The 21,907-nt window shown below is 42.4% G+C and overlaps 1 protein-coding gene across 1 annotated transcript in view; it reads right to left on the bottom strand.

Moving 5' to 3' along the window:
* Positions 1 to 21,907, bottom strand: part of FBXO42 (F-box protein 42) — a 100,195-nt gene that overhangs the window by 33,676 nt on the left and 44,612 nt on the right. Inside the window, exons 2-4 of the mRNA XM_078452335.2 lie at positions 18,136 to 18,402; positions 13,689 to 13,805; positions 2,340 to 2,474 (exon numbers count right to left, since the gene is read on the bottom strand). Coding sequence (XP_078308461.1) covers positions 2,340 to 2,474; positions 13,689 to 13,805; positions 18,136 to 18,385 — 502 coding nt within the window. The 5' untranslated portion in view covers positions 18,386 to 18,402. The remainder of the gene's footprint in view (positions 1 to 2,339; positions 2,475 to 13,688; positions 13,806 to 18,135; positions 18,403 to 21,907) is intronic.

Genomic DNA, 21,907 nt, shown 5'->3' with positions numbered 1-21,907 from the left:
ACTTTCCAACCTGCCCACCTCCGTGCGCCAGAACGGGTGAGTCAGGCACACCAAGGCGTATCGACAACGGGGTGCTGTTCAGAAAGACTCACTGATGTTTCAGTGAGGAAGTCATTTTGGCTGGGACTCACGACAGCACACAGAAGCATGTCCTCAGGCAATCTTCCCATGGGATTTCTGCCTGAAGGAGAATCTCACAGGCTTCTTTATTAAAAACTAGTGCTTGTTTGTTTAAAAAAGGAGACATTTCAAAAAACTGTCTCCCCCCCTTGAAAACTAGGCTCTAATTGTAGATTACAGTGAAGTGGCAAGCGGTCTCTTTGAGACACTTTGTTAGAAAATTGAACCTTCAGGAGCTTCTATGTTTTACAAAAGGAAACAGTCTACCATTGTATTTTTAAAGTCGGTTATTTCTCTGATACTTCTACCTTGAGGATCTCAAAACAGAGTCTTAGTGGTTTAAAAAAAAAAAGTCCCACGTCTACCTTACAGAGGGAAATTAGGGAAATAAGCACAGTAGGCAGCAGTATGCCATGAAGGTCCCACAGTCCGGGGCTCCACTTCTAGAAGGAAGATCAACCCCCAGGCCAAAGTATCAGAAGCGCAGAGCTTGGTTACACAAGAGAGAAGGGGCAGTATTGGCGTTTTGTGACTGGAATAGCCGAAACTGCTCTGGAATGGGACCTGGACACCAAGTACGGTGGCAACAGGATGCTGAAGCTGAAGAAATCTTGGACATTTTAGATCTGTGATTCCAAACATTAATCAGCATTGCTCTAAGTGCAAGAGGGGACAGGGGGCTAGAAAAGGAAACTCTCCAAAGCACACAATTCTGAGGGCCCTAAAATAGCACTAACTTCCAAAATTTTTAAGATTAACACTTGGTCTTCTTTCTAATGATTTTAATAAAGAATTTCATCTGTACAAAACCCAGCCCCACCTGTGAGTACCTGTTGTCAGTAGGCTTCTGGCTCCTAGATTTGTCTATTGCAGGGGAAGGAACAGGAGCTTACAGCTTTGGGGAAGCAAATTATAGTTTCTTCTCTTAAAAAGGTTTTAAGCACCGCTCCCCCCCCCCCCAAAAAAAAAAAGGTTTTAAGCCCCTGGCTTAGACAATCATAGCAGTCATTCCAGAAAAAAAGAAAAGCATAAACTAGCCATTTGAAAACAGAATCATCTAATCCTACTCCGTATTTGTCCCAGAGAGATGCAATCAGTCCTCTGTTCACTGACAATGCAGACTTGGCTATTATGGCAGGAGATGAAACTCAGGTCTCTTCACTCTTAGCCTAGGCTCTTTCTACTACACCAAGTCACTTCCCATGTAGTTATCAAACTAGTAAATCAAGACCTAAAGGAGTAAGGAATCTGCCCAAGAAAACCTGAGTCTCCTTAGTCCTAGAGTGAATTTCAATCTTGAAAAGCCACACGAATGTCTGGGAAAAGCTTGTCAACAAATCATAGAGTACTCTATGCTCAGTGGACTCTTACTTCTCCAGCACACCAGCCCCTTCGGTCTTACGGCTGTGCCTTTTCAAACTGTCCTGCCTCAAGAGTGCAAAAACAAATCCCCGAAAGGTTAAATCAAAAAGGAGAAAATAATCAGGCTCCTGGGTGGCTCCTTTGGTTAAGTGTCTGACTTCGGCTCAGGTCATGATCTGATGGTTCATGAGTTCAAGCCCCACGTCGGGCTCTGTGCTGACAGCTCAGAGCCTGGAGCCTGCTTTGGATTCTGTGTCTCCCTCTCTCTCTGCCCCTCCCCCACTCGTGCTCTGTCTCTCAAAAATGAATAAACATTTAAAACAAAAAAAAATTTTTAAAGAAAATAATCTAGTTTCTTTCTGCCAGAATTTCGGCATAGTGGGACTATGCAGGAATGTATCTACTGGAGAATCTTCCCACATTCCTGAGTCGTTAAGAGTAACCAGCAGAGGCATGTTCCATACACTCCCCAAATGTCTGAGCTGGCAACAACAAAGATATTCAGAGATCTCAGCCCTGGAACAACAGCTTCTGTCAGTGAACTACCGTTCTCACGATGCTGTGTTTCTGCTTACTTCAACTTCATACCAAAAGGCACATCACACCAGTGCAAGGACTTGAGAAAACCACACAAATGAATTCACACAGTAGTACAATTCTGGCAGGGCACCAATACTAGTAATAAAGTATAATTTTTTTAATTCAAAGACCTTATACAAACACATTACTTTTAGCATTTACACAGATTTGACCTGGGACCCTAGTACCAGAGACCAACACCAAAACAGAGCAGATAGAATTTCCATGCAAAGGGAGTTACCTGGTGAGAAGGCAAACATCAGCACTTTAGCTCTTACCTGAAGCCAAAGGTCGGATCCACTCTTTGCTATTTAGGTCAAGTCTCCAGAGGTCATTAAAAGCAGCATTGCAGCTGCTCTGGGTACAGCCTCCAAACACGTACATAGATTGATTAGCATCATAATAGCATGCACCTAGAAAGAAAACAATAAGAGCATAACTGATGTTCAATACTGAAGCCCCTCTGACACCTTAACTATAACACTTGTCTTTCAAAGATCAATAATTTCAGCCATTCGGCGACTCTGTGGCCAGGTACCAACTTTCTATAACCAGCCTCTTGTCTTCAGATTGGTTAATATCATATTATTCTTTAAAATAAGGTCCAGCAAGGGGCGCCTGGCTGACAGTTGGAAGAGCATGTGACTCTTGATCTCGTGAGTCTGGGCTCAGTGGGGGGTGTGGAGATTATGAAAAATAAATAAACTTAAAAAATAAAGTAAAAGAAAGCTCAGAGGAAAGCTATAGAAATATCATTTCTGAGAACACTGAGCAAATTGACAATGTCACCATTAAATAAGACCGTATAATTCCAGCAAGAGCACACAAGAATTCAGATTATGGGTGCTCAATGGGTAAAATTTCAGTACAGCTGCACAATTAACCTAAATCTGCATCCTCACCCTCTAGGGCTAGGCAGAGAGAGCCAGTGCTAATGGATGCACTGTCCTCCTGTTTCTCTCCTCCAGCCCTCCTATTATTGCTTTTGTTTTCAAATGAAACCTGAAGCACAAACTAATAAACACATCTTTACATGAAGAGAATGACAGAAAACCATTTTAATCGATGCCATGAAGTAACCACACATGAAGATCAATGTATCTCGGGGATCTCAGAAGTAGGACGGTCCCCAAGCTACGGAGAGAACAGCATGGAGGTCGTTAAGCCGAAAGCCACCAAGGTGCATCAGAAAGCCACCAAGACAGGCTGCTCGGTGCTACACAGAAAACCAGTGAAGTAACATTTAAAAAGCATCAAGGTCTCTGAGAAGAGCCTTTTCAATCAGATGATTATACACTCCTCACCGACAGACACCATTCCAAAGAAAAGGGGTAAGGACTGTGAGAGGGGCTGGGCTGTACCTCCAAAACCAGAAGGACCACAGCCAAAGTCTAGAGGAGAGGCACTACCACCTTGTTTTGCCCTAAAAAGTTCACTTAGTCTCTATTCTTTGGAAACGATGACCCCACTCCTTACAGACTTGCATTTACCATCTCGGATCTCAGGAAGGGGGCCAAGCAAAACTTTCCTTTCCATTCATTTCATGCATACTGGTGGGAAAAAAAAGAATTCTCGATGTTCCCCTTACATAAGAGTAGGAGGAAAGCGAAAAGAAACTCAGAGATTCAGCCCACTAGTGCATGGTTTCAGTGACCAGTCAGCTTATTTGTAGTTCTAGTGCAGTTTAGCACACCTCTGTTTTTAAGATCTCTTCTGGGGGCGCCTGGGTGGCGCAGTCGGTTAAGCGTCCGACTTCAGCCAGGTCACGATCTCGCGGTCCGTGAGTTCGAGCCCCGCGTCAGGCTCTGGGCTGATGGCTCGGAGCCTGGAGCCTGTTTCCGATTCTGTCTCCCTCTCTCTCTGCCCCTCCCCTGTTCATGCTCTGTCTCTCTCTGTCCCAAAAATAAATAAAAAACGTTGAAAAAAAATTAAAAAAAAAAAAAAAAAAAGATCTCTTCTGAACTCTGGCACCACTTAGTCAAGTTCAGAAAAAGAGAAATGCTACTGCTATAATTATCTCTGTGATATGTACTAGCTCTGGGAATAACCCTCCTTTTTTTTCTTAAATCAGCCCACCCCATAGGCCCTTTAAGGAATCTCTGCACCAGAAAGGCCAAGTCAGAAAACTTCAGGAGTTAAGAGGTACCATAGTAGTGTATTTAGTCGCTTACACCCAGTGATCTCAGCCAGTGGAAGGCACAGATCCAAATCATCTTGACCTCTGACACTGTGCAACAATGGAGCTCCAGACTTTTCAAATTAACACACTACAGTATATGAAGATTTAAATGATCTTACACTTTCCACTAACTTTCTTTGCCTTTGCAAATAACTTCTAATCTGTATAAGTTTTAAAATCCACATCGCAGGGGCGCCTGCGTGGCTCAGTAGGTTAAGCATCTGACTCTTGATTTTGGGTCAGGTTATGATCTCCCGGTTCGTTTCATGAGAGGAGCCCTGCGTCAGGCTCCCGGCTGGGTGTGGAGCCTGCTTGGGATTCTCTCTCTCCCTCCCTCCCTCTCTCTCTCCCTCTCTCTCTCTCTCCCTCTCTCTCTCTCTCTCTTCCTCTCCCTCTGCCCCTCCCCCCTCAAAAAAAATCCACATCTAAACAAGAAAATCTATTAAGAAATAAAATCCTATGAAACTCCAATGCTCATATTTCAGATTGGTTAAGAACTGCAAATAACAAGGGGCACCTGGGTGGCTCAGTCAGTTAAGCATCCGACTCTTGATTTTGGCTCAGGTCGTGATCTCACAGTTGTGAATTTGCGCCCTGAGTCAGGCTCTTCACTGACAGCAGGGAACCTGCTTGGGATTCTCTCTCTCTCCTTCTCTCTCTGACCCTCCCCTGCTTGCACACATGTGTGTGCACAGTCTCTCTCTCAAAAATAAATGAATAAACATTTTTTAAAAAGAACTGTAAATAATGAAGGATCAAGTTTAGCTGATATTAGACAAACAAGAAGGATAATTGCTAGAGTCACATTTCAATCTCCACTAAAGGAGCTGAGCTTCAGATATCTTGGTCTTCTCATATCTTTCTTGAATTAGCTACTCCAACAAATTGACTGAAATTTTGAACTGAACCAACTGGTACCAGGCATAAAAGAACATTCTTTTCTTCTTGATAACCCGTATTACGGAAAATAAATTAGCAATGTCCTATGGCCTCTGAAACCTTAATGTGTGTCCATTATAACAATCTTTAATAAGACAAATCTGTGATTTCATAACTAAGAGTCAAGGGCTCATTTATGTCTCCCCGTTCTTCAAACATCAACTCTTGGCAGCTGCTTCCTTCATACAGCAAAAGAGCACAGTGCCTTTATTTTTCAAAGAGGTAGCAAACATTCTTCTTCTCTATTTGGATTGAAAACCCAGCCAACAGCCAGGCCCCATGAGGTCCCTGCCACATGTATTTTAATCCTATACTAAAATAAGGCAATCGGCATTCTCCTGCTTCTCTTGGAACAAACAAAGGTTTCTGGAAGAGGAAGGCATAGGCCAAACTATGCAAAGCTAGCAGGACTAAAATGACAAGTTTCGCACACCATATTCTCAATGTCTCTCAGTTAATCAGCAATGAAGCTTAGAGAGGAAGAGAGTCAGTTTGGGCAGCTATGTTTAGAACTCCAATATAATGGAATAAGAAAACAGCCATCAATAATACCCTCAAATATTTTCAGCATCCTACTAAGCTTTTGTTTATTGTCTATTTTTATTTAAGACATCTACATGTTGGTCTGGGTGGGTGCGGGGAGACTCAACAAGTTCAATGGGCCTTTTAGAAAAAATTAAGAATTTAAGCAAATACCAGTGCTCAAGTAGTCATTTCCCTTTTACCAACGTTCTCCACCCACATAGTTTTCTTTTCAAAACATCTAGACCAGTGGAATGTGCAATACGAAAGTTACAGTTCATAGTACAGTATGAATACTCTAAGTAACATTAAGAATGTTTATTCTAAGGGCTCCTGGGTGGCTCAGTCGGTTAAGCCTCCAACTCTTGGTTTTGGCTCAGGTCACGATCTCACGGTTTTGTGGGTTCAAGCCCCACATTGGGCTCTGCGCTGGCAATGCGGAGCCCGCTTGGGATTCTCTCTCTCCCAGTCTTGCTCTGTCCACCCCCCCCCCCACCACTTGCACGGTCTCTCTCAAAATAAATAAATAAAAAAAAAAAAAAAAAAAGAATGCTTATTCTAATTACTACATTTCTTCAAATTTTCTGAAATGGCCTGATTGCTCCATGAACAACTATTGCAAAACATACATTTCCAGTTAATATCCGATAATCCCTACTCAAAGACAAGTCCAATATTCATATCAACACACAGCACACCAGTAGTTCTCTGGCATCCTAAACATCTCTGTACTGTAGCATGCTCCTCTCTAGTGCAAGGTCTTCCAGTTGTTTTAGAGAGCCACTTGAGAAATGTTTACTTAACTCTAACTTTTGCATTCAGATGTTAAATTCTCTTTTGTTCCACACTTGTTTCCAGGGAAAGGTCCGGAGGCATGAATCCCATGCTCAGAGAGACGATGCTGTCATGTGTCTCACGTCTACAAGCCAGGACATATTTGATAAGGCCTGTAATTACATAACTATGGAACAAGCAAGGCTGGTTATCCCGTTTGGGCCTGCTCAGCTACTACAGGAGCACAGCTAGCATGGGTGTGACATGACCCGACCCTATTTGCAGCCTTCACCGAAATACAAAAAGCACGATGCTGGACACTCAACAGATCCCCATATCAATCTGAAAAGGACATTCTCTGTTAGTCAAGGTTTGCATGATCGGTCATGCGCACACTCACCAAAGAGTTAGGAAAACTGGCTTCATTTTCCTTCCCCTCTCTGTCCCAGACTTTTAAACAGGAAAGAAGCTGTACTGCTACATCTTTGTTACACTTAATTTCACAGAATTCAACGATTTCAACTATGGACCAAGTGTTGTGAAAGGTGCATGGATGTCTAACACCTGGAACCTGCTTGTCCTCAAGCAGACAACCATTTGAGGAAGAGATCTCTCCACCACTCTATCATTTTGCAGTTAAAAACATATTTTTGGGGGCGTCTGGGTGGCTCAGTTGGTTGAGCGTCTGACGTCAGCTCAGGTCATGATCTCACGGTTTGTGGGTTTGAGTCCCTCGTTGGGCTCTGTGCTGACAGCTCAGAGCCTGGAGCCTGCTTTGGATTCTGTGTCTCCCTCTCTCTGCCCCTTCCCCGCTTGCAGTTGCTCTCTCTCTCAAAAATAAAATGAACATTAAAAAAAAAATCTTCAAAAAAAAAAAAAAAAAAAAAAAAAGAAGAGCCAAGGAACTTACTTCCCAAGTTTAAAATTCTTCTTTCATATGCAGCCTCTCCAACACAGACAATTATGGCGACAGACAGATGGTAATAAACAGTAAAAAGAAAGGCAAGAGGAGTGTTTTAGGGGTGTATAGGCAGAGGAAAAAAAGATCTTAATCTCCATGGCAGGGAATCTGACAGGAGCTTGTGAAGAGGTGGCTTTTGGCTTTATCTCTGAGATGGGTTTTAGAGGATAGAACATTTTAGTCCATTAACAATGGGCAAACAAGTCCAGGGACGAAAAGGGGAACCGGAGGGGAAGGGAGAAGGAAATCAGGGCATCCAAGCAAGGCCATCAAGTAGGGAAGTGTAAGACCTAACAAGGAGTCTCGTGTGGGTGGAGCCTGGCTGTGTGAAGATGTGGGAGAGATTCAGGCTGAAAGAGTAAGCTGGGGCCTCGAAAGCCAAGGGGAGTGGAAACTCCTCCATCAGCGTGGAAAGACCGAGGTTTTTTAGCAGAGGAGTGACGAGACTGGTCTGATGCTTCACTTACAGTGGTTCCCAACAGGGACTCCTGTTATCTTAGGCAGGTCCATTCTCTTTGTGGAGGAGCAGCCCATTCACTGCAGGACACCGAGCATTCCTGCCTACTAAATGCATACAGTGCTACCCAGTCAAGCAAATGAACAATGACCTTACACATTTCCAAATGCCCTAGGAGGTGGCACTGTCCCAGCTTTAGAGATGGCTGCCAACAGTGTCTCGTTCAGGTTCAGATGGAGAACCTGAACTTCTTATTTATGCAATCATTTAGAAAAGATTTAGGAAAGATAGAATGTAATCATTCTAATGAGTAATGTAATCATTACTCACATTCATAAATGTGAGTAATGGGAAAAAGAAGGAAAGATATGAGAGAGATTGCAGAGACGAACAGAATCAACAAGATCTGACTTTTGTTACTGAAGGAAGAAGAGGAATTGAGGATAAATCCGAGAATTCACACTTGTGTAACTGCGAGAATGATAATGCCATTAACTAAATTATGGAGAGGGGAAAACTTGGGAGGAACTACTGAATTCCACTTTTAGCTGACTAGATATGAAGCATCTGTGTATCTCTGTGGCAATACGAGCAAAGAATTGGAAATGCAGATCTCCAGCTCAGAGTGAATCAGGAATAAGAAATACAACTGAGGGGTATCTGGGTGGCTTAGTCAGTCGCATCCACCTCTTGACTTCAGCTCAGGTCATGATCCCAGGGTCATGGGATTGAGCTCTGTGTCAGGCTCCACACTGAGCGTGGAGCCTGCTTGAGATTCCCTCCCTCTCTCTCTCTCTCTCTGTCTCTCTGTCTCTCTTCCCTCCCCTGCCTGCCCCTCGCCCCACTTGCTTGCTCTAGCTTGCGCTCTGTCTCTAAAAAAAAAAAAAAAAGAGAGAGAAAGAAAGAAAAAGAAAAAAGAAATAAAATTGAGCTCTGGGGAGAAACATGCAGTAGGAAGAGGAAGGAGCTAAGGAAAGACATTGAAGGAATTCCTTGTTTTCAACCTATTCTGAAAAATGCCCATTTCTGTGTAACAGTTCTCTTCAGTCTGCCAGCATGCAGAGAGAAAGGCAACAGCGAGAGATGAGCTGAGAGAGAGGAAACGAGACACACAGACACCTTTTTAAAAAATCTATGGCACCTTCGGGGCGCCTGGGTGGCTCAGTGGGTTAAGCGTCCGACTTTGGCTCAGGTCATGATCTTGCAGTTTGTGGGTTTGAGCCCTGTGTCGGGCTCTGTGCTGATGACTCAGAGCCTGGAGCCTGTTTCAGTTTCTGTGTCTCCTCTCTCTTTGCCCTTCCTCTGCTTGCTCGCTGTCTCTCTCTCAAAAATAGATAAACATTAAAAAACTTAAAAAAAAAAAATCTATGGCACCTTTTCTTGGATTTTAAATGAAGACATGAAAAAAAATTTAAGGTAAAAACAAATATTGAAATCCACCAACCTCTGAATTTCTGTGAGATTACTCACTCTATTTTTCTTCTCTATGTCCCCTGCAAATAACTGTCACTATTTTGTAATGATACTCTTTCAAAAGCTAGTTAATTGAAAAATTTTTTTCTTCTCTCATTAGAAAGCTAAATTGTCTGTCTTGTGATAATTACTCACCCCTGAATACTTCCCAGCTTGGTTTCTACTTTATCCAGACTCACTCCATTTCCCTCACTTAGGGTTCTTAAAAATACTTGTTTCAAAAAAACCATCTTAAAACAGTCTTTAGAAACTCTGTCTCTGCCTCTCATTCCAATTATCTGTCAGTAACTGAGGTTAACCCTCCCTCAACAACAAATACTGGATCTAACATGGATTCTCCTGTAATTTCATTACATATCCTTTAAAAATTTTTTTTGTTAATGTTTATTTATTTTTGAGAGAGACAGAGAGACAGAGACAGAGAGACAGAGACAGAGAATGAGTGGGGGAGGGGCAGAGAGAGGAGACACAATCTGAAACAGGCTCCAGGCTCTGAGTTGTCAGCACAGAGCGAGATCTAGGGGCTCAAACTCACAAACCCATGAGATCATGACTTGAGCTAAAGTGACTAAGCCACCCAGGTGCCCCTCATTACATATGCTTGACAAGGATTCATTTATAGTCTTAAATGAATTAAGTATTAAAGTGTGGATTCCTGAAAACATTCAAGTCCCTTTCAAAAACTATTTTTGTAGTAAGAAGGAGAGGAAGAGAAAGGGGGGGGAGGAGGAGGAGGAGGAAGGAAGGGAGAGAGGAAGAGAAGGAAGTACCTGTAGTAGTAACAGTAGCCTGGGCTTTGTTTTTTGTTTGTTTGCTTGCTTTTTAACATTTATTCATCTTTTGAGAGATAGAGTGCGGGGGGGGGGGGGGGGTGGCGTGGGGCGGAGGGAGACACAGAATCCAAAGCAGGCTCCAGGCTCTGAACTGGCAGCACAGAGCTGGATGTGGAGCTTGGACCCACGAACCATGAGATCATGATCAGAGCCAAAGTCACATGCTTAACCGACAGTGGCCCCTGTTTCTGTTTTTAATGTTTATTTATTTAATTTGAAAGAGAGAGCAAGTGGGGCACCTGGGTGGCTCAGTCGGTTGAGCGTCCGACTTCGGCTCAGGTCATGATCTCACGGTTCCAGCCTCAGCCTCGCGTCGGGCTCTATGCTGACAGCTCACAGCCTGGAGCCTCCTTCGGATTCCGTGTCTCCCTCTCTCTCTGCCCCTCCCCCACTCATGCTCTGTCTCTCTCTGTCAAAAATAAATAAACATTAAAAAAAAATTTTTTTTTGAAAGAGAGAGCAAGTCAGTGTGAACGGGGGAGGCACAGAGAGAAACCCAAGCAGGCTCCATGCTGTCACCGTAGAGCCCAATTTGGGGCTCTATCTCACGAACTATGAGATCACAACCTGAGCTGAAATCAAGAGACGCTCAATGGACTGAGCCATTCAGGTGCCCTGTTTACGTTTTTTTCAGTAGTTGCTGTTAATGGCCTTTTCCACTCTGTTGACATTTGCACTAATGGTACAAAAGCAATGCAGAATAAAACTGTTACAGCCTGTGCAAAACTCAAGGCAGGGGCATTAAAACAAAGAAAACCGGTTCTGACTTCACAGACCCCCAAAAGGGTCTCACAGATTGCCCTCTTCCCCAGAGGCCTAGGAATCACACTTTGAGATCCACTGCCCTAGGGGGGTTACGATAGTAAAAGTCAAACAGCTCCTGGAGAGAACTGAGAACGCGGCAACAATTTGGCCTGCTCCTTTGATCTATTTAGATCCAGTTCAAAGACAATGATACATTATAATTATGTACTGAATTCTCCTCTGGAAATGAGAATACAACACAGGGTTTGGGACAGCCAGCCTCCAAGATGGCCTCCAAAGGTCCTCACTGCCTGGTATTTACCCTGCTGGTCAATATCTATGTGACCAACAGAACGGGTCAGGAAAGAGATTCATTTCAGAGATTAGGTTGTAAAAGACACTACAGCTTCTATCTTGGTGTCTCTCTCTCCCTCCCTCTCTCTCTCTCTCTCTCTCCCCAATCATTCATTCTTTCATTCTGTGGGTAGCCAGCTACCAAGTCATGAGCAGCTCCACGAAGAGGTCCAAGTCCTTTTTTTTTTTATGTTTATTTATGAGAGAGAGAGAGAGAGAGAGAAAGAGAGAGCAAGCATGAACGGGGTAGGGACAGAGAGAGAGGGAGACACAGAATCTGAAACAGGCTCCAGGCTCTGAGCTGTCAGCACAGAGCCCGACATGGGGCTCAAACCCATGAACTGCAAGATCATGACTAGAGCCAACGTTGGATGCCTAACCGACTGAACCACCCAAGTGCCCCCAGAGGTCCAAGTCCTAAGGAACGGACGCCTCCTGTGAACAGTTACTTGTGTGAACCTGGAAGCAGACCGCCTGGGCCCCAGTCAAGCCTTCAGGTGACTATAGCCCTGACAGACTGGCTGCAACCTCATCAGAGACACTGAGCCAGAACTTCCTAGCTAACCACTCCCAGATTCCTGACCCTTGGGAACTCTGTGGGATAATAAATGTTTTAAGCTGCTAAGTTTTTTAAACAACATGAATAACCAATACACTCTCCTTCCCTCAAGAGTTCCAAATATCCACAGTTATCATGATAAGCACTGAGTATTGTACAGAAGTACTGAATCACTACACTGGACACCTGAAAGTAATATAACACTGTACGTTAACTATACTGGAATTAAAATTAAAACCTGAATAACACAAAAGAGTTCAAAATTAGTAGTAATATTCAAGAGTATCACAAAGTTGGGGCACCTGGGTGGCTCAGTCGGTTAAGCGTCTGACTTTGGCTCGGGTCATGATCTCACCGTTCATGAGTTCAAGCCCCATGTCAGGCTCTGTGCTGACAGCTCAGACCCTGGAGCCTGCTTTGGATTCTGTCTCCCTCTCTCTGCCCCTCCCCCACTCGTGCTCTGTCTCTCTCAAAAATAAACATTAAAAAATTAAAAAAAAAAAAAGAGTATCAGAAAGTATCAAAATCAGTATTTCAGACAACAACATAGGCTCAGAACAGGAAAATATTTTCTATGAGCTAAAGAGTTGAGAGGTTTCACGAAGGAGCCAGAACTTCAATGGAGTCTTCAAGGAAAGGCAGGCTTTAGCTAAGTGGATACAAACACTCCAGGGAGGAAGAACCCAGCATGGCAATGTGACAGCTTGAAAGAGGAGAGCTCTTGGGAAAAGCTGGGAGATGATGTGGTAAATCTGAACACAGGTCAAATTAAAGAGGGCTCTGAATATAAGACTAAGTTTAGCTTTTATCTTGTAAGCAACAGGCACTGAAGGTTTCTGAACTGGGAAGTAATATAATTAAAGCTGTAATTATGGGAAAGTATTTAGAGCTCCCTCACCCCCACCCCACTGTCACGAGCTTTCTTTATGGAGAACCATTATTAATATACCTGTACTGGCCTAAGATATACCACATCTTAATCTCATTTTGATGAAGGTATGAATCACTAATAGAATAAAATGGTGTCTACAAAAATCAAATTCAAATGGAGAGTTAATTCTAGAATAATCTAAAAACTCTAAATTAGGGGCATCTGGGTGGCTCAGTCGGTTAAGCATCTGACTTCGGCTCAAGTCATGATCTCGCGGTTCGTGACTTCAAGCCCCACCTCAGGCTCTGTGCTGACAGCTCAGAGCCTGGAGCCTGCTTCGGATCCTGTGTCTCCCTCTCTCTCTGCTCTCATGCTCCCTGCTCACATGCTCTCTCTCGCTCTCTCTCTCTCTCTCTCTCTCAAAAATAAACAAACATTAAAAAAATTTAAATAAAAATAAAAAATAAAAACTCTAAATTGTGTCTTATTTACCAGAGCATTTATAATTTTACTATTTAAATTGACATTTTAAAATTAATACCCTTCATGTTCAAAATCTTTGTGTGATCCCAGCCAAATTCAGTGTTGGCTAAACATATACTATGTTAAAATAAAGAATTATTTTAACTCTTAGTGTTAAACTCTGGCTACTCCCTAAGCAGGATCTTGGAAACACCTTCCTGTACTTCTTTGATACCCTCTTACTTGATATCAATGTTCAAGTCTAAGATAACACCTTGACTTCTTTGGGGTAGAGATACTAGAAAAATTCAAATATAAAATTATACCAAGGTGCCTATGCTGTACTTAGGCTCACACTCTTCCCTGATTCTAAAGTTAATGTAAGTCCTCATTTTACATTCTCTTCATTAAAAAGTCAAACAAAATACATGCCTCCAGAGGAATTTTTGGAAATACGACCACGGGCAGGATGGCATCTACTCTCACAGTAAATACTTACTGTGTGAGAACCGTTGAGTGATCGGGGTTCCAGGATAAGGGTAAGTCCGACTCTCCCACTGAATGTTTCCTTCCTGGACAGCCTTTATGAAACCATGATAACACTGGTGGGCTACACCTAAAGACAAAAATAACAAATGCTTCAGCCTGGATACTTCACTTTTCAACCAAATTATTAAAACTGCATCTATTAGCTGTCACATAACTTCTATAAAACCTAAGTTTCTTATTTTTCATTCAAAGTAAGAAACAGAATTTCAAAAGTAGAAGATCCAATCCTTTCACTTTACAAAGGCTCAGGGTGGTTAAGTGTTACAAAGGTCAAGGTTACAAAATTAGCTCCCACTATAACTCTGCTCCCCTTTACGTCATATCTTAAAGCAACACATTAAAATAATTGGTAGAGGCACCTGGCTGGCTCAGTCAGTAGAGCATGCGACCTTTGATCTCAGAGATGTAAGTTTGAGCCCCACGATAGGTATAAAGGTTACTTTAAAAATAAGTAAATAACTGGGGTGCCTAGGTGGCTTAGTCAGTTAAGCATCCAACTCTTGCTTTCGGCTCAGGTCATGATATTGTGGTTTGTGAGACAGAGCCCCAGTCAGGCTCCATGCTGACAACGCAAAGCCTGCTTGGGATTCTCTCCCCCCCTCCCCCACTCACACTTTTTCTCTGACTCTCTCAAAATAAATAAATAAGCTTAAAAAATAAAATTAAAATTAAATTAATTTCAATAATGGGAATTGTTTAAACAAAGCAAAGGGACTGGGGGTAATTTAGCTTTGGGAGAAAGAGCACGGTAAAACAGCATCTGGAGTATAAAAAACAGGTGTTCATAAATGCCTGTGGTTAGACCATGGGAACCAAGCATATTCCATCTTAATAAACGAGGAGACAATAATTAGCTTACACTGAATTATGAAATGATGATTTTACAACTAAGGAAAGCTGTTTTAAAAAGTGAGCGCTTGGGGTGCCTGGGTGGCGCAGTCGGTTAAGCGTCCGACTTCAGCTCAGGTCACGATCTCGCGGTCCGTGAGTTCGAGCCCCGCGTCGGACTCTGGGCTGATGGCTCAGAGCCTGGAGCCTGCTTCTGATTCTGTGTCTCCCTCTCTCTGCCCCTCCCCCCTTCATGCTCTGTCTCTCTCTGTCTCAAAAATAAATTAAAAAAACGTTAAAAAAAAAAATTAAAAGTGAGCGCTTGTACTATAATGGTGGACACATATCATCATACATTTGTTCAAACCCACAGAATGTGCACCCCAATGTAAACTCTGGACTTGGGTGATGATGATGTGTCCATGCAGGTCTGTCAACTGCAACAAATGCACCGGGGTATGTTGACAGTAGGGGAGGTTGTGGATGTGGGAAAACAGGAAATGTCTGACCTTTCTGCTCAATTCTGCTGTGAATCTAAAACCACTCTAAAAAATAAAGTCTAAAAAAAAAATAAATAAATAAATAAATAAAATAAATAAAAAAAAAAAATAATAAAAAATAAAGTCTATGGGGGCGCCTGGGTGGCTCAGTCAGGCGAACGTCTGACTTGGGCTCAGGCCATGATCTCACGGCTCATGATTTCAAGCCCTGCTTTGGGCTCTCTGCTGTCAGCATGGAGCCTGCTAGGATCTTTGGAGCCTTTGTCTCCCTCTCTCTGCCCCTTCCTAGCTTGAGCTCTCTTAAGAAAGAAAGAAAAGTAAAAGTCTTTGTTTTTTAAAAGGTGAGAGCTTCATGTTTCTGGAACAATCTATGTTTTTAACACATGAAATGACTACCTTATTTCAAAGAGCAACATTTTGAATGAAGAGTACAATAATTTATGTTACACTTTGAAAGAATGTATCATTTTTTAATTCATGTCACCTTAGTGGATCCTTAAGCAGGATCACAGTATTTAAACATGTTTTCCAATGATGATTACTATCCTTTGGCTGAACTCACAGTTAAGAACTGGAATATTAAAAAGATAGTCATCTTCAATGTGTGACTACAGTGCCAACTATACTCTGATGAAGAAAGTAACAGATTTGAAAATGCTGAATTGAGGTAAGGCAGTAATGAATAAGGGACAGATACATAATGATAGAGAGGGGGAAAGAAGAAGCTGTCCTGGCAGTGACTTCCTTCTCCCAGAAGATCTAAGACTGTGAGTGCTAGGTTAGGGTTCCTCCCTCTTTAAAATAAAAAAGTGTGGGGGCGCCTGGGTGGCTCAGTCGGTTGAGCGTCCGACTTTGGCTCAGGTCATGATCTCACGGTCCGTGAGTTCGAGCCCCGTGTCAGGCTCTGTGCTGACAGCTCAGAGCCTGGAGCCTGTTTCAGATTCTGTGTCTCCCTCTCTCTCTGACCCTCCCCTGTTCATGCTGTCTCTCCCTGTCTCAAAAATAAAATAAACGTTAAAAAAAAAAATTATAAAAAAAAAAAGTGTGTGTGTGTATAAATGTATGTATATGCATGCATGTATGTATACATATATGTATGTGCATATACATACATATGTATACATACATATGTACATACATATGCACATATCTATGTGCATATGTTATATATATATATATATATAGACACACACACACATACATATCAAAACAGTAAGAATGCCATATAAAACCAAGAATAAACTCATAAATTTGATTAGATCATAGCCCCTCATCTGTGGTTCTTCCACCTCTATTTTAGAGGTGAAATCATCTATTTTCACAGGGTAAGCATTCAATCTCTACTGAAGGGTCCATTAAATCTGCAAAGAGAAAGCAAGCATTACCAGTTGTAAGCAGATGAGCACAGGACCCAGCAAACAGTTTCAACACAGCCGGTCCTTAGCCTTCTAGGTTGGGTTCTGAGCAATTGACAATGACCCCATGCCCCATGAGAACCACCCTGATGAAAGGAAATGATTTTAAGACTGATTCTGATCTAAAGGTTTTTTCCTGTCGTATTTCTGACTGCCTGTTCCCACTAGGAAGGAACAAACTGCTTGATCAAAGTTTATTCAACTGGCTTGGTCTTCATTCAAAAATGGGCCCTTTCCAGTTAAAATGTAACTGTAAATGTAAAAAAATAACTGCTATCTATTCAATTAAAAAGACACCACCCCTGGTAAGTACAACATTTAGCTAAAGTTCAAAACTTGATTAGAAAATGGAAGACGGGTGTGTGGGTGGCTCAGTCTGTTAAGCTGCTGGCTCTTGATTTTGGCTCAGGTCATGGTTCTTGGGATCAAGCCCTGAGTAGGGCTCTGTAGACTGACAGTGAGGAGCCTGCTTGGGATTCTCTTTGTCCCTCTGACCCTCCCCAATTCATGCTCACTCGTGTGTTCTCTCTCTCTCCCTCTCAAAATAAATAAACATTGAAAAAAAAAAACAAAAGAAGGGGTGCCTGGGTGGCTCAGTTGGTTAAGCATCTACCTTCAATTCAGGTCATAATCTCATGGTTCGTGAGTTTGAGCCCTGCATCTCTGCTGTCAGCACAGAGCCTGCTTCAGATTCTCTCTCTCTCTCTCTCTCTCTCTCTCTCTCTCTCTCTCAAAAATAAATAAGCGTTAAAAAAAAGAGAGAGAGAAAAATGGGAGAAAAAGAGGAGAAACTCATTTTTAAAAGAAAAAGAGGGACGCCTGAGTGGCTCAGTTGGCTAAGCGTCCGACCTCGGCTCAGGTCATGATCTTGCGGCCCATGAGTTCGAGCCTCTTGTCAGGCTCTGTGCTGACAACTCAGACCCTGGAGCCTACTTCAGATGCTGTGTCTCCCTCTCTCTCTGCCCCTTTCTCATTCACATTCTGTCTCTCTCTCTCGAAAATAAACATTAAAAAAAAAACATTTTAAAAAGTAAAAGATATGCATAGAGCCTTTATCACTTAGAGATAAAATAAAGCAGTAAATACTTGCACAATCCCATATTTGCCACAATTAGCTACTTTAAGAAACAAAATGATATCCTCTTAAAGAACACGGACACTAAAGCCAGACTGCCTGAATGTGGATCTTCGATCCCCCGTGATACCCGTGTGACCTTGGGTAAGTTACTTAACTGTGCCTCTCACACTCTTGTTTCTTCACCTGTTCAGAGTTTTCTGTGAGGACAGTAAAGCAGTCACAACAGTGGCTGACAATGGGAAGAGGTGTATTAACATTAGCTGCACTGTTATCCCACATCCGTCCCTACTTCGTCTGTTCAAGAACGACACAATTTACCAGACCGACTCTAAGAATATGCAAAAAAAGAATCCACATTTTAAAACTGCAAGTTGGATTAAATACTACAAAATCCAAGCTGTTCATAAAACTAACCAGAATTAAGAGAAAAGGAAAATGTACAGTTAATTGTCTAACACTAAATTTTAGAACCACAATAAATTTAAGGGAGAAAGGAGAAAACGAAACTGGGACCTTAAAAATAAACCATTAAAGCAAATTCAAATAGATAAATAAGCCTTCCACTTTGCACAGTACCTTTGATAAGTCGATACCACTGTTTGCAGACAAGGGCTGCAGTTTTGTGTTCCTGGTATGGTGAAAGAAAGGACAGGATATACTCCAAAACCTCTTCTGGCAGCTCAGACATGGGCCTATTATGTCTAGTCTCTTCAACCTCCAGTACTGGGTGGGGCTCCTCATCTTGCTCCATTGTCCCTTCCAGCACAGTTTCTTCTTGGTCCACGGCCATGAAACTGTCATCTTCACTGTCCGAGGAGCTGGCCATGACATTCCACTCAACAGCTATAGTGGGAAATGAACAAACATCAGTATACACTGTCAGAAGCTCTGAAATAACTCAGGCACATGCATCCAAGCTGCACATGATATTTTTTAGACCCTCGGTGTGAAATCTGTTCTCCAGCACTTTCCCACACTAGTTGAGAGCCACCTTAATTGGACAGGTAGAGCTCAAATACCAAGCCCATCCCAAATATCTAACAAATCCCTAAAGGCTTCTTTCTTTCTTTCTTTCTTTCTTTCTTTCTTTCTTTCTTTCCTTTCTTTCTTTCTTTCTTTATTTTTGAGGCTTACTTATTTGAGAGACAGAGAGACAGAATGCATGCAGGATGGGCAGAGAGAGAGGGAGAAAGAATCCCAAGCAGTCTGCACACTGTCAGTGTGGAGCCAATGTGGGACTCGATCCCAGGATCGTGACTTAAGCTGAAACCAAGAGTAAGACACTCAACCAACTGAGCCACCCAGGCTCCCCTAAAAGCTTCTGATTATATTTTTTCTCTCCACTGTAAACCAGAATGACAGCCGTGTTCTGGCATACCCATAAAACACGAAAGTTGTTCCGTAACAGCTCCTCTAAGGCAAGCATCTGACTGGAAGACAGCAAAAGGAACAGCAACTAAACTCCCTTGGCCAGTAACATGATTCAAGACCTCAGACTTCAGAGGAAAAACTAACTGAGGGTCCTATAAAGAGGAGTAAGAACATTCTGAGGATGTGGATTAAGAAAAGTTTTTCTTACAAAGTCTTCTTACATAAGACAATTCACTTACAAGGATAATAAACGTTCCAAGAATAGGCTTACCCAGCTAAAATACCAAATACTAGGCAACATTTGTATTAGAAAACATCAAAACAGATCTAGGGAGTAAGAAACCAGAAATAATATATATGCCCATTAACAATGTTACAGATAAATTGTGGTCCATTCACACAATGGAACTTCTGCAAGACACCCACACAGGTAACTCTCTCAAACACAACACTGAACCAAAGACAGAAGAGTGCATACTACATGGCCACGCTTATATCAGATTCAAAACCAGGTAAAATTAATTCATGCTCCTCAAAGTGAGTGCCGCAGGGGTGCTGGTGAAGTTGTTTCCTGATTGGGTAATGTTATACAGATATGTTCAGTTTGTGATAAATTCACCAAGATGAGCACTTAATGTTTAATGCACTTCTCTCAAGTTTATCAAAATAAGCCATTATCAAGTTACCTCTTGTGAAGGTATTTAAAAAAATCATTATGATTGAGTTTTAATTTCTCTATTCCCTAAATTTTCTAGAAAGAGCACAACATGTTGAAATATACATGCAGAGGCAGGCAACTCACTCACACCATTCCCATGATGTTTCATGCACAGCCTGGGGCAAAAAACAGTAAAATGAAGGGAGTAGGGTGATTTATGTAAGAAGTGTGTCACAGGTTATATTACCCAGGAAGCAAATGCTAAAAAAACAAAATTCGGAATGAAAAAATGTTTCATGGGGAGAAGTCTTCTGAGAAGAAAAAAGAAGGAAGCAGGACTGGGCGGGGGGAGCAGAGTGTGATGCAGATTTGACAACGCCTGGAACAAGGCGGCCATTTAGAAGGCTCCAGAATGCAGCATATCTGTCATTGCTCTGCTCAGCCACTGGCTGGGGGGCTGCTCCAAAGCTGAGGCTGACCCTGAAGAAGAGACTAACAGCTTTCTTCAGTTACACTCCTTACAGATGGGCAGGAAGTCTTTTCTTGAAAGGACATCTGAGTTTGTTTTCTCATTTTCTAATACACCTATTCCCCTTGACCACACATACCTACCCAGACCATTCACTATGCCATTCACCTTACAAATTTCCAGCATTGCCTCTAGCACTGATGTAAAGAACAAAAAATAATGGGAAGAGAAGAGTGATTCTGAAATACACTTGGGGTTTTGAGAAAGATCTGAAATGTTCCAGGGGCACCTGGCTGGCTCAGTCAGCAGGGCATGCTACACTTGATCTCAGGGTTGTGAGTTCGAGCCCCACGTTGGTTACAGAGATTACTTAAAAAAATAAAATCCTTTTTTTATTATAATTTTTTAAAAAGAGAGATAGGGCAGGGGAGGGGGCAGAGGGAGAGAGAGGGAGAGAGAGAGAGAGAGAGAGAGAGAGAATCTTAAGCAGGCGTGGAGCCTGCTGTGGGGCTCGATCTCATGACCCAGGACTATGACCTGAGCTAAGATCAATAGACACACACTCAACTAACTGAGCTGCCCAGGCACGCACCCCCGATAAAATCTTTAAAAACCAAAACAAAACAAAACGAACAAAGATCTGAAATGTTCCCAAAGGTGAGGGGGACAAGGAAAGCAAAGAAGGGAAGCTTCCCACCTCACCTTGCCACTCCTATGAATCATACAGGAAATTGCGTACATCTTAAAAACTGGAAGGATGATCACAATAAGGAAAATGAAAACATGAATCAAGTCATGAAACTGCTTCCAAGAAACTCATCTATCAAATTAGCTCATGATAAGACAATGTATCCTGGCAGAGCGGCTGCTGGAGTCCTGCTGATGGTGAAGGACTGGTGGCGAGCTATACACATAGTGGGGCAGCCGAAATCCCCCCCGCCCCCGTTGGGGCAGCAGCAGAGGAAGGTGGGGCAATGTCTTCCACTCCCCTGCAGCAGGGAAGGAGTGTTTACTGTAGGTTCACTGTAACCATAGCACATAAAGGATCCTAGATAGTTAGTTGCTCCCCACTTTGGGTGAGCGGTTCTTCCACATGCTTAACTTGCAAGAGGAGGCCTTTCCATGTCCAGCTCCAACACCGACCCGAAAGAGTACAGTTTGGGGTACAATACAAAACAAAAACTAAAAATTTTTTCTGGGGGATAAAAAAGGTACCTTTTACTACTGGAAAAAAATTACTTCCCGTATTCCCTCTTTTTTCTCCCCTCTACAAGTTATCATTTCTCACCTCTCACTGGCTATCTTCCCTAATTTATTGACTTTCTCATATTTTTAACTCCCACTCAGCTCTGGAATTCACCAAGGAAAAGAGTCCAAAGAAACAGATTCCTTAAGTTTGGCTGCATCTTTCACATTTGAATTAAACATAGTATCTCAAATATAGTTGTTCTTTACTCAACAACTTGACAGACTGTGAGCCTAGGGTCTGCTTCAGAACAAACTGAATCAATGAAGACTGCAAAAGGTTATTTGTATAATACTATGTTTCCCCCAAGCAAAATAAATTTGTTTGGCTCAATAAAACAACTTCTTACTCCCTTTAGTAAGCCTACATAAAGGGATGCAAACTTTTGTAATGCCCAGTTTTAAGTAACTCTCACCATTCAACCATTTTACTGTCCACAAAAGCACCAAACCCGATGCTCCTGGGGGCATGTTCGCGAACTTGGCCTTGAGCACAAATGCCAGTGAGAACACACAGGGATGGGCTCAGATGTAATTCCTTGTGATTACACTTCCAGCACCAATTTGCACGGTCCCTCATTTTCACTTCCATGATTAGGTAATGA

The sequence above is a fragment of the Panthera onca genome, chromosome C1 (assembly GCF_046562875.1).
Source record: "Panthera onca isolate mPanOnc1 chromosome C1, mPanOnc1 haplotype 2, whole genome shotgun sequence".
NCBI classification, from domain to species: domain Eukaryota; kingdom Metazoa; phylum Chordata; class Mammalia; order Carnivora; family Felidae; genus Panthera; species Panthera onca.
Note: the sequence above shows the minus strand (reverse complement) of the source record. Positions and strands in the feature narration are given on the sequence as shown.